The 13,995-nt window shown below is 36.3% G+C and overlaps 1 protein-coding gene across 23 annotated transcripts in view; it reads right to left on the bottom strand.

The window, feature by feature from the left end:
• The window catches only part of LOC144295913 (uncharacterized), an 85,843-nt gene extending 73,535 nt beyond the window's left edge, over window positions 1–12,308 (bottom strand). For 15 of the 23 annotated variants that reach the window (XR_013363028.1, XR_013363029.1, XR_013363035.1 and 12 more), the window contains exons 1-3: window positions 12,216–12,308; window positions 11,062–11,175; window positions 3,867–3,954 (exon numbers count right to left, since the gene is read on the bottom strand). Coding sequence is in view for 3 of the 23 variants with exons in the window: in XM_077868577.1 (XP_077724703.1) it covers window positions 3,867–3,954; window positions 11,062–11,175; window positions 12,216–12,285 (272 nt within the window). In the remaining 20 variants the exon portion in view is untranslated. Of the gene's footprint in view, window positions 1–3,866; window positions 3,955–5,039; window positions 5,163–10,491; window positions 10,581–11,061; window positions 11,176–12,215 lie in introns of all 23 variants that reach the window. The other 8 variants (XR_013363043.1, XR_013363039.1, XR_013363046.1 and 5 more) reach the window with 6 other exon arrangements.
• Window positions 12,309–13,995: the final 1,687 nt, after the last annotated feature.

Raw genomic sequence — 13,995 nt, 5'->3', positions numbered from 1 at the left:
CAGAATGGGAAAATATTTTTAAATCATATATTTGATATGGGGTTCATAGGGTTAATATCTAAAATATATAAAGAACTCCTACAACTCAATAGCAAAAAACAAAAACAATCTAAGTTAAAAATGGGCAAAGTTCTATTCTTAATTCCATAAAAATAGGACTACCATATGATCCCACAATTCCACTTCTAAGAATATATGGGAAGGAAATGAAAACAGTTTGGCAAAGAGATATCTGCACCTCCATATTCATAGCAACAATATTTACAATAGCCGAGACATAGATACAAAATGTCTATAGGCAGATGAAGGTCTAAAGAAGCTGTGTTGTGTGTGTATGTATGTATATATATATATATATATACATACATACACCCACAATTGAATATTCATCCATAAAAAAAGGAGGAAATCCTGCCATCTGACTATATAGATGGAACTTGAAGGCATGATACTAAATGAAATGAGTTGGACAGAAAGTGGTGAATACTGTATGATTTCACTTATATCTTGAATCTTAAAAAGAAATAAAACACCAGACTCATAGGAAAAATAAATCAGAGTTGTGGTTACCAGAGGTGGGAGCTCTGGGGTGAAAGAACTGGATAAAGGTGGTCAAAAGGTACAAACTCTCAGTTATAAGATAAATAAGTACTGTGAATGTAATATACGTAATGACTATAGCTAACACTGCTACATGATATATTTGAAGGTCATTAAGAGAGTAGATCCTAAGAGTTCTCATCACCATAAAACATTTTTTCTTTTTTTTTAATCTATGAGATAATGTATGTTAACTAACCTTATTGTAGTAAACAGTTTACCATAAATATACGTCAAGTCATTATACTGTACATCTTAAACTTATACAGTGATATATGTCAATTACATCACAACAAAACTGGAAAAGAAATGTATAAGGTTAATCCTGAAGATGGTGAGCTATGGGAGGCAACAGCAAACTGAGGGTGGTATGATGCTCAGGTTATTTTCTGATATAGTTATCCAGAGACTCAGGGTTTTAATAAGAAGTATGTCACAAAAAGAATCAGGCAGCCTTAGTTTGGTAATCTTGGGCAATTCAGGAAAATGAAGGAGATTTTCTCCAGCATTAACTCAAAGATAGAGCATTAGAATGAGCAACACTACTTGAGTGACCTTAAGAGACGAAGCAAAATCAATAGCTGCTTCCAGGAATCAATACATAAATACAGGAGTCATTTTATGGAAGTGAGAGACAGAATAAGAAATGGCAGATATCTTGAGATAGAAGAAAAGTAATTCACAGCCTTGTTCTAACGTATATGGGAGACGACTGAGATTTTCTGAACTACTCAAAAGAAACTGGGTCATGGTTGATATTCTGCTAATACACACTGGCATTTTGTTATTAGAGGTTAAAATATATATAGAAATACTGCCCTAATGGTTGGTTATAGCTTAAATTATACCACATGTCACTGAATGACATCATCCATGGCCACTAAGTAGTAATGGGATTAGTGCATCTAGACATTGGGGCATGAGTTGAACAGAACAAGGTGGTAGCTGAGAGGAATTAATCCCTACCTTTTGCTCAGGAGGGGCCCAGTTGGCAGGAGTGTGGGACAGGCCTGCTAGGAGCAGTTTTTTTGGGGGTGGGAGCATAAGCAAAGTCTCCCTTGTTATAGGCTTTGTGAGAAGTACTAGTATCTAGAACATGAGGGACAGCTCACCCAGTCACCCTCACATTATAGCAAGTACTTGGAGCCATATCTAACAACCATCAGTTTCATGAGGAAGTCATTGAAAGAGTTTGGTGCAGTTTCCTCTGTAAAATTGTAGCTTAGAGACAGGTAACATTTAGTTTTGTGAGAGCTTATCAAACATTAGACCATATAAGTAACTCCAAAAAATCAATAATGACTTACAAATCATTAGAATGATTTGATGACCATTTTGCCTTATACCACATGGCAAGTAGTTTTGTGATAGTTCAGAGAATAGAAAGAAAATACTTTTAATTTTTACCTATATACTTTACTAACTTTATTTATAAAACTGACAATTGTTAAATATGTGACACATCGTCCTTAGATTGGGCACAATGTGGACCCGGGGATAGTGATTCAGCTGGTGGGGTCTGAAATGGCTTCATCATATCCCTGCCCCCAGTATCAGGATTGTTTGCTTGGGGAAATATGGGTTTCATTTGATTTATAAATGAAATGTCATTTTCCATTTGTTTCAGAGAATTGGGCCTACCAAACCTAGTCAAGATTTCCCAGTCATTACTATTCTCATACTTCTTGAATTTTTAGAAGGATCCGCTCTACAGCTGCAAGGTATAAATTATGCAAAAAAAAAAAAGGGGGGGTATGCTACGTTTTTAGTAACTTTGTGAGGACAGTAAAGGCCAGAAGTTCATTTGCTCAACAAATAGCTATTAAACACCTTCACAGTGCCAAGCGGATTTCTAGGTACTGAGGATATTTAACATATTAAAACAAAAATCCTTACTTGAGCCAAAAAGAGATTGAGGGTTTTGGTCATTATATAAAGGCAAAGGATAGAAGGAGTCAAGGAGAAAGCTGTGTTATCATTTTAGCACCCTCTCCCTGTGCACTCTGCCCTGTAGAGTTACTAGAGCATTGTCATTAACACCATGGAGTGATGTGGAGTTTGTGGTCACAGTTAAGCAATTATATGAGTAAATGCCAGGAAAATGTCCCAAGTTTGCTGCTCCTTTGTCATGATTTAGTATCTAAAATTCTACCATTTGAGAAGCATTTTCCAAGTGTTCCTTGGAATCTAGTCCCTTACGATGCTTAGTTTAGGGGAAAAAAATGTTTGGTGGTTAAATAAATTTGACAAACACTTCATCTCTTGGAAATTCATAATAAATTAACATTGAATATAATCTGTATGACCTCCATCAGTTTGGGTTCCAAATTTGGGCATCTTTTTTATTTTTCTAATTACTTGCTTAAGCTCCCATTCCTCCATATTGTAGGTAATTCAGTATCTCCCTCTCTCAAGGATTCACTGTTCCTCAGACTGTCCAGGATCCCTGAGAAGTTACTCAGTCCAAAGGGAGCAGTATCGTGTCAAAGTTCCACGTGGGAAGAACTAATCAGTCCATTTAAGTTCTAATTTTAATAACTTCTACATGGAGTCATTGTTGAAAACTGGTTCCGAAGCCTCCAACTTGTCCTTGACTTCTATATGGCTGGCCTTTCGAGCAGCCCTGGTGGCTTAGTGGTTTAGCACCGCCGTCAGCCTGGGGTGTGATCCTGGAGACCGGGATCGAGTCCTAGATCAGGCTCACTGCCTGGAGTCTGCTTCTCCCTCTGCCTGTGTCTCTGTCTCTCTCTATGTGTATCTCTCATGAATAAATAAATAAAATCTTTAAAAAAAAAAAAAAAAAGGCTGTCCTTTCAGCTGTAGAACCCTGTGCAGGCAGCAGGGTGGCACTGAGGATGTGGATTCCCCAGGTGATGGCTTACTGGCTTTACACTCACAGAATCAGCCACTATTCCCCAAAAGTGACAGCTTTGCCAAAGTAGCCAGGTATAATTGGGTTTCCAACCACAGCTACACATTGTATCTAGAACACACTATCCCCACAAACCTCTAGGCTCTGGTATTGAGCATAAGTCACTATGCCAGACTCCCTCTTTCTTCCTGAGTTTCGCTACCAGGGATCTCTGTCGGGGTTTTCTCAGCCCTTTAGAAATCTCTAATCTCCAAAGGAAAGGGAATAGTGTTTCCTTAATCTCTTTCTTCCTGGAGGATCTTTGGCCTAGATAAGTTTAGTTTGGCATATTGGGGGCTACCAGGAAGAATGATCTTTGTAAATTTCCTTTCCTCAAAGACATGTATCAACTTACCTCATATTGGCATAATTAAGAGTATTCAGGGAACTATTAAAGAAGATCCAGGGAATAAATGTCTTATTCTGTCTTGCTGTTTCTCCAGCTAAACAAACAAAGGAACAAAAAAACAAAGTTTCAAATCACTGTGAATGTTTCTGGGAGTTGGAACACTTAACATTATTGGTTGTAAATAGTTTAGCCCTATTTGAAAGGTAGCTAAAACATGGGAGTATGTGGAGCATATCACTTATAAATTTTGATGGGAACAAAGGATAGAAAGAGATTCTAGGACATTGGAGGCAACTAAGCATCTGAAGGGCCCCCTGTTACATGGGAAAGAGAACACAAAAGAAAAAGATTTCTCCCTATTTATTTACTTATTTTTAAGTTATGTTAATTTTTTGAAGATTTTATCCATTTATTCATGAGAGACACAGAGAGAGACAGAGACATAGGCAAAGGGAGAAGCAGGCTCCCTGCAGAGAGCCTGATGCAGGACTCAATCCTAGGACCCCAGGATCACAACCTGAGCTGAAGGCAGACACTCAACCACTGAGCCATCCAGGTGTCCCCTCATTTTATTTTTTTGTACATTAAAAGGGGCAAATTCTATCTACAGCAGACCCCATGTAATAAATCATAAAGTACGTTCTGCTTCAAAGAGAATCAGACTCCCAGCAATTCTCTCCTGAATTCCTTCCACTGAACTAAAGCCCTAAAATCCTCCAGGCTCCTTGGTAAACCAGTCCTCATCTCTCAGTGAGTCAAGCTCCTAAGAGAGAAATCTCAGAACCTTTTAGGTCAGGGAATGCCAGCATTTGCCAACATGTCTTTTGACTCGTTAATTTTCTGATACTAAAAAAAGTCATACAGTGAACCAGTCAGTATATTCTTAAGCCCCTCATTCTCACTGGCACTTGGCCTTCTCCAGTTTTTCAAATATTTTACATCAGGTAACTTAAGACACAAAATAAAACATAACATTCAATGTGAAAGCTTTCTTGATGCCTGGATATCTTATATTTGAGTTTTGTTGAACTAATCAGCATTAAGTCACTTGGATACTGTGAGAAAATACAGTGAAAATTCCGTAAGGTGGTCACAATGTTTCTTCTTTGGGGATTTTTGTTCAGTCATCCCCAAAGAAGGAACCCTCTTTGAATACTAGTATTAAAGGCAAAGACTAACCTCATAATTTGGTTGAAGACAGTGTTATAGAAAGACTCTTTTCCTTTTTTTCTGATAGAATTGCTACCATGTTTTGGACTTTTAGTGAACATACTTGTCTCCACTCTAATGTACACCCATGTCCTATGGAATAACAAGCCATATTTTAATAGGATTATACTGTATGTAAAACATATCACGTGTTTAGAGATGAAATGTCCAGGGAAGATATTTCCATTGCTTGTTATTTCTTGCCACTGCATGTGTCCTATCTGACATGCATACACATAAAGGAAGCTGGGTTTATTTATCTAATATGGTGCTGTATTTATTACTTCAAGTTGCAAATGCTTGTATTTGGATTTCCAAACACATAATTTTTGACATAATTTATTAGTGAGGGAGCAATAAAGGGAACAATTTTGCAGCTAATTCAACACCTATAAATTTCCCTGTTTGTGATATGAAAGAAATGGCATCGGCAGACCACAGGTCTGCTCATATTTCAAAAAACATTAATTGTAAACCTTTCTAAATTGCCCAATATTTAAAGTGCTCTTATTCCATAAAATATTTATGGGCTTATTGTTTATATTTTTATAAAAGATGGTACCTGAACCTGAACAGACTTTTTATGTGAAACTGTTGATTGTTTTTTAAATAACTATATTTGAGAAGAAACCATATAAAGGTAGATGATTACAAACCAACAATTACAAACTGAAAAATAAATATTAAAAAGATATTGATAAACTTATTTCAAAATTTATGTCCAAACTAAACCTGAACATAAATATATATAGCATTGTTATTCATAATTGCAAAAACTGTAAGTAGCTTAGATGTCCTTTACCAGTTAAAAAGGATAAACTGTGGCATATCTATAAAACGGAATATTATTCAGTGATAAAAAGAGATAACCTATCAAACTATAAAAATATGAGAATGACATTTTTTTCTGGGTAGAAAAATATTTTTAATTTTTAAATTTTTATTATTTTTTAATTGCCTGATTCCATTCTTTTTTTTTTAATTTAAATTCAATTTTCCAACAAACTCTTAACTACATATTGCTAAGTAAAAGAAGCCAGTCTATGAAGTCTATCTACTATATGGTTCCAATGATATAACAGTCTGGAAAAGGTAAAACTATAGAAATGGTAAAAAATGCCAGCAGGAGTTCCTGGCAGGGAGGAAGCTGAGTAGATGAGGCACAGGAGATTTTTGGGGGCAGTGAGACTATTCTGTACCATAATGTAATAATGATGGATATATGATGCTATGCGTATAGCCTCATAGACCTATTTGCACAAAGACTGAATCTGAATGCATGCAAATTAAAAAAAAATTAAGAGGTCGGGGTATTCCATGATGGAATGCAGAGTGTGACAAAACAATCTAACTATATTTAAATCGTAAAAAACATCCTCATTGAAGGGTATGGTGGAGGGAAATGTGCTGACCTAAGTCACTTTGGAAGTAGAGTGAAACTAGAGACAAGATCCTACACATAAGCACTGTACTCTAGTTGATAATTATTTATCACAGGATACAGGTTAACAATTCTGAAACTGCTATACATGTACACTGGAACTTAACAACTGAATAAATGGCAGATGGTGAAGGACAGGCTTCTCACTGTTTGAGTGGGAGGTTATAGATAAGCAAGGGGAGACTAGAACATTTCATGTAGTAATGGATTCAAGTTGGAGACATCAGTATAAACTCATGTTTAGCTTGATACAGATACAAATGGTTACATAGAAAAATACATATATATGTGTGGATAGATAGATAACTATATACATATGTATTTCTTTTTTTTAAGATTTATTTATTTATTAGGTATGATAGACACAGAGAGAGAGAGAAAGAGAGAGAGAGAGAGAGAGAGAGGCAGAGACACAGGAGGAGGGAGAAGCAGGCTCCATGCCGGGAGCCTGACGTGGGACTTGATCCCGGGACTCCAGGATCGCACCCTGGGCCAAAGGCAGGTGCCAAACCACCGAGCCACCCAGGGATCCCCCTACACATATATATTTCCTTGCTCTGTGAGCTGACACATGGGTACCACTGAGCCCATCTGGTAACTAGACCTTGGTTTCTAATACATTCTCCAATAAAAGTAACTGGGGCTCTTTGGAGAAATGGTTGATATGGGACTAGGACAGGAAATATACAATATGAGCCTGAAGCATCCTGTAGTAGCAGAATGTAAGTGTTGGGAGGAAAAAAAGAAAAATAACAAAACCCAAACACCTGATGAGGATATATATCAAAACGACATAGGATATAACTGACAGAGGTACCAATGGCCAAAGCTGGAACAATTATAGCAACAAAAAACTTTTAAAAAGTAATATTGGGTTATAATCCAAAATATAAAATAAATATCCATGAGTTCATACTGATATAAATAAATAAATAAATAAATAAAGATAAATCTCATGTACAGAAGAATTCCAAAAAAATTATTTAGATACTCTTTCCTCAAGGAGGTAGAACATAACTCTCCACTCCTCAAATGTAGACTGCTCAGTGACTTCCTTCTAAAGAGTACAGTATGGAGAGGGAGAGAAAAAGAATAACTTTACAGTGGAGAAAACTGGCAAACACTACCTCAGTCAGGGGACCAAGGTTACTATTAACAGTGATAAGTTACATTCACAGTATGCACCCTTCATATGGTGTGATGATAATGATACTTTAACTGTGTGGTCTTCTTTACAAAAACATATAACCCAAGTTTAATCATACAATAATACTAGACAAATCTCAATTGAGGCACATTCTATAACGCACATAATCAGTACTCCTCAAACTTGTCAAGATCAGGGGGACCTGGCTGGCTGTTGGTAGAGCATGCAACTTTTAATATCTGGGTTGTGAATTTGAGCCCAAGTTGGGTGTAGAGATTATTTGGGAAAACATACACACACACACACACCTTGTCAAGATCATCAAAAACAAGGAAAGTCACACCAAGAGAAGCCTAAGGAGACAAGACAAGTAAATGTAATGTGGTGTCCTGGAGGGGATCCTAGAACAGGATTATCAGGTAAAAACTAAGAGAAAATGAAGAAAGTATGGATTTTAGTTAATAATAATATTTCAATATTGACTAAGTGTAACAAATGCACCACACTATTAAATAATAGAAAATACAGGGTGTAGGCTATATGGGAAATTTCTGTACTGTTAGCATTCTCTATATCTAGAACTATTATAAAATTTAAAAGTTTATTAAAATGATACTGAGATTCATAAAAAAAAAATGGAAGGGACAATAAAATCACCAGTTAAACCCTCTGTTTTATAAGGGAGAAAAGAGGATGCATAGTAGAACTTAATAGCCTGCACTTTGGAGAAGACCTTGAATAAATAGTGGTGGCTAGCTGCTGAACTTTGCCCTCAGTGACACTAATATTAGTCATAGTACATAATAGACACTCAAATAATGACTGAATGGTGAATAATGTATAAAAATCTACCTTCTGGTATCCCTGGGTGGCTCAGTGATTAAGCGTCTGCCTTCTGGCCCAGGGTGTGATCCTGGAGTCTCTGGATCAAGTCCCACATGGGGCTCCCTGCATGGAGCCTGCTTCTCCCTCTGCCTGTGTCTCTGCCTCTCTCTCTCTCTCTCTCTCTTTCTCTCTCTCTCTGTGTCTATCATACCTAATAAATAAATAAATCTTAAAAAAAGAAATACATATGTATATAGTTATCTATCTATCCACACATATATGTATTTTTCTATGTAACCATAATAATAATAAATAAAGTATTTTTTTAAAAATCTATCTTCTACCCAAGTAGTTTGTACATTCAATTTATTTATTAACTCATTCATTCAACAAATATTTACTGAATGTCTGGTATTATAATTTTACTTCTACTACTATAATTACTTAGAAATTCTATCCAAAGAAATGACATTTTGGCAATTTTCCATATCTGACTTTGTAGGAAACTCTATTTAGCTGACTCAAGATTATAAATGTCCAAAGAAGAATTGTTTTAAGGCAAGTATTAACAGAAAATAGATTGAGAAGACACGTTAAGAGAATGCTGGCTCTTAGGAGTCACAGAGATTATGTGTGGTTCATTCACAATCAAATTACATCAAATCTTTTAGAATAGTATTAGAATCTCTAATCTCTCATTCTACTCCTTTTGCTGCTTATTGGGGCAATAAATTAAGAGCACAGTTTTGTCTTGCTTTTCACTTTCAGCAGTGTGATCTTGGCCAAGTTACCTAATCTTTTTTGAGGTTCACTTTTCCCATCTGGAAAATTACCTCATAAAAGAATGTTGCTTAGATTCAATAAAAAAGTGTTTAGCACACTTGGCAATGACATTAGTACTACTAGTATCATTACTATTATTGTTAGCATTACCAACCAACCAAATGCTTGTACCTCTGAGATAACTGTTGGAAGTGGAGGGCAATAACTCTACAAAAGAACACACGTTGGCACACTCAATCTTTTGATTTTTCTAGGTTTAATAAGGTGGTTGTTTCCAACAAACACAGAATTATTGTTGGGATCTGGGCTATGATTCTATTTACTGTCAGTTCAGTGCCTCTTTTAGACTGCTAGGAAACGAAAGGGGTTATTTTCAAGTTCCTTTCCTTCTTGGCCTCTTTTCTTGCCCAAGTTTGTTTTCATGTTAACATTATCATTCATTCTAAATATTCCCTGGGCTCCCTAAAAGTGTATGGTTGTTCTTGATACACTTCTCTCCTGATGTTCATCTTTTGAACATTATTTCCATCATATTTAAAGATCACATCACTCAGGGTGCTCACAAGCTCTATTGTATAAATGCTGAGAAAAAGTTCAGCACTCCCAGAGGGTGCCTCCCTCTCCATGCCCAGGGAAAAGAGGTATTGAGTTTGCTTTCTGACTAAAAGTTTCTGAGCAAGAAGTCTCCCTCTCCAATCCCCATTATAGCCACAGCTGCCTGTGTGGGAATCCCAGCCGTTCCCAGGGACATCAGCTTTTTGATATTGCATGCCCTTATGAATGCCTCTTAGAAGCAGCACTCTTCCTGTAGTTGTAGTGGCACCAGCTCAACAGCTTACACAACAGCTCCTTGGTACTTCTTCTGCCTCCTCAAGGGCCTCACTTGAGACTACTCAGTGGAGTCTGTTTTTATAAGTTTTACTTCAGTGGCAGAAAGCTAAGTTTGAGTAATAGAGGTTATCTTGTTCAGCCCAGTTGCAAAAGCCATGCTAAGCACAAATGTTCCAACCTCAGAGGAGATTTTAAGGAAAACTTTAAATAGTTTTAATCAAAAACAATACTCTTTCATAGAGTTCAAAAATAATTAATTTAACAAAACAGGTTAATTGTTTCTTTTTAACTGACTTCAAAGGAATTTTAAAAGATAATTTTATCTGTGGCTCATTATTACTGCAACAAACTAAGAATTAGTTTTGTCATGGATAGTCACATAAAACAGGTCCTACTTCTCTCATAGGAGGAATGTGTGAAGCTTGAAACCAACTGCTGCTTCTCCCCACACTGACAATCTTAGTGACTCCAGAAGGATTTAAGCCTGAGGGAGATGAGAGAAAGAGGTCAATTATAGAACAGAGGAGTAGCAGATTCTAAATCACGGCTCATGCATGAGCTCCCAGGTAGAAATCAGAGGAAGAGCTTATGTGTGTTCATTTTCTTCATAAGCTTTAGCTATCTAATACCTAAAATTATTTTTATCTAAGACATCTCCTGAGACTTCAACTGATTAGAAGGATTTTGTTGTTGCTATTGTTTGTTTATAAAATACTAATCAGCTCACTTTTCAAATTTAATAGCAACACTTTTAACACATTGCTTAAGTTCTATATCAAATATTTCTCTGCTCATGAATTGACTCTGTCACCAATTTGTGGGAATTTTCTATTTGTAACAAACTGGATTGGACATAAGGGTGATACCTATATAAATCACACACACATACATACATATAGTATCACATGAAAATATAGCAGAACATGTTTTCTAGAAATCCAGAAAATATATTTAAATGTTCTTACCTACCACACAAAAGAGGTTTACAGAGACCACAGGAGGCCCCAGAGACTGTCCCAAAGAGAGAGATGGTCTCCAGCGCAACATAAACCAGGGTTTGACGAGATCTGAGTAACTAACTGGCCATCAGGAGAGAAAACAAAAACAAACAAGATGCCTTAAGTCTCCACATATAAGGAAACAAATAGTGGTTTCACATTTGAGCCCCAAATTGAAAGTCACGAGGGTAGCCTTTCCAATTGCAGGCCATGGTTTGCAATTCTACTGGTTTTTAAATGGGCAAATCTATGGAAAGGATGTCAGGATAAATAACAGCAGAAGTTTTTTAAATTTAACAACGCTCAGTAATTCTCCCTATAAATGGTGGGAAGTCTAGATAGTAATAAGTAAATGTTTGAGACACAACAAAGGGAGTGGGAAGCCAAGGTCAAAATGTGCCTTTTAAAAGAAATCTTTCACAGTGGCTAGGAACATGATCCAGAGGCATTAGATAGTTACTTGCTATCTGGAGCTCCTGTGCACTACTTGAAGCAGGCATGCAAGAAATATGGTGGCAGGCATATTAGGATATTAATAATGTTGAATATAAAAATGAGTCAACAATTCTGACCAGCTATGGAATAAATGAAAGGAAATAAAATGAGCAGCACAATAAATGAAGTAAAAAAGAATTAGAAACACAGGGAAATAACAGTAAAAGAAAGAGGAAAAGAGAATCTATCTACAGGAAAATCAATTTGTGTTGGCACCATACTTCTGGTCTAGAATGATTGACATGGGGGTAAACAAAATGGATAGCTCTTAAGATGGAGTGAAGGCTTAATAGTTTCCATTTTCCTCTTCAAATTCACATATTTCTACACTGTTAAGTCATACACATAACTTAACCCTATCTGTGGCATAGGCCTTTTTTAGTAAGTATCAAAGGAAAGTAACTTATAAATATGCAAAGAAAATGTGCAGTCAATTGCCCATATGCCTCTCATCTCTTTTCTTGAATTCCATGCCATTTGCTCCAGCTTCAATAAAATGGACACTAGAGATCTGAACTCTCTTGCTTCTGGTCTCGCTAGTCTTCCCTTTGCTCTACATACTTCCATATCAGGGTGTGCATGTATGGCTTCCCTAAGACAGCTGTCACCAAGGACCTTCCTCTCACCTCCATTCTTCTTGAAATGCTCTTTCTTTGACCTCCATGATATTTCCACTACTTCCTGTTCTCTAGTCATCCCTTAAATGCCAGTGGTCCCTAAGATTCTGATTCTAAAGAGTTCTATTCTCTACTTACTCTATAATCCATTCTGAGAAGCACAATGGTAAGGAGCATGGACACTAGAAGCACACTACAAGGGTCTTGCCACTTTCTAGATGTGTGTGAGTTTTGTGACAGGTTACTTAACATCTCTGATGTCTCATTTATAAGATGGGACTAATAATAGCATCTACTTTATAGGCTCATAAAGAAGAGTAAATGAGTTCAGACATGCAAAGTGCTTGGCACACTTGGTAACTTTTAAAGGATAAAGTCATGGCTTCAACTATCATTTAGTTGCATAACTTGATAAGTTATTTAGTTGATATTTAGCTGATTAATTAATTAATCAGCTATAATTAATTGATAAACACTAATTCTCTAGAGCATACTTTTTTTCCTTCACTCCAAGTCCATTTAACCAACTGTGTACTAAACATTTCTGACTGCATCTATGGCTCCTTAAATTCAACATTCATAAACAAACTCATTTCTTGAAGTATCAGAAAGAGAGATTAAGAAAACAATACCATTTACAACTATACCAAACATAATACAGAAAACAAATTCATTCACAAAACCATTCACAAAAACCATACACGAAAACAAATTCAAAATGGATTAAAGACCTAAATGTGAGACTTGAAACCATAAAAATCCTAGAAGAGAGCACAGACAGTAATTTCTCTGACATTGGCCATTGCAACATTTTTCTAGGTATTTCTATTGAGGCAAGGGAAATAAATGCAAAAATAAACTATTGGGACTACAACAAAATAAAAAGCCTCTGCACAGTGAAGGAAATAATCAACAAAACTAAATGGCAACCTACTGAGTGGGAGAAGATATTTGTAAGTGACATATACAATAAAGGGTCAGTATTCAAAATATATAAAGAACACTTACAACTCAGCACCCAAAAGCCAAATAATCCAATTTAAAAATGGGCGGAAGACATGAACACAAGTTTCTTGAAGAAGACATCTAGATGGCCAACAGACACATGAAAAGATGCTCAACATCACTCATTATCAGGGAAATGCAAATCAAAACTACAGTGAGACATCATCTTACACCTGACAGAATGGCCAAAATCAAAAAAGAAGAAACGAGTGCTAATAAGGATGCAAAGAAAAAGGAACCTCTTACACTGTTGGTGGGAATGCAAATTGGTACAGTCATTGTGGAAAACAGTAAGGAGTTTCCTCAAAAAGTTAAAAATAGAACTACCCTATGATCCAGTAATTGCATTATTAGGTATTTACCCCCAAAATGCAAAAACGCTAATTCAAAGGGATATATGCAACCCTAACTTTACAGCAGCATTATTTACAATAGCCAAGATATGGAAGCAGCCCAAGTGTTTAAATGGGTAAATTAGATGTGATATACACACTCGCAATGGAATATTATTCAGCCATAAAAAGAATGAAATCTTGCCATTTGCAAAGACATGGATGGAGCTAGAGAATATAATGCTAAGTGAAATAAGTTGGTCAGAAAAAGACAACTACCATATTATTTCACTCATATGTAGAATTTAAAAAACAAAACAAATGACCAAAGGAAAAAAAGAGAGAGAGAGGGAGAGACAAACCAAGAAACAGACTGTCAACTATAGAAAACAAAGTGATGGTTTCCAGAGGGGTGGTGGGTAGGGGGATAGGGGAAATAGGGGATGGGGATT

This window comes from Canis aureus, chromosome 24, assembly GCF_053574225.1.
Source record: "Canis aureus isolate CA01 chromosome 24, VMU_Caureus_v.1.0, whole genome shotgun sequence".
Lineage (NCBI taxonomy): Eukaryota > Metazoa > Chordata > Mammalia > Carnivora > Canidae > Canis > Canis aureus.
Note: the sequence above shows the minus strand (reverse complement) of the source record. Positions and strands in the feature narration are given on the sequence as shown.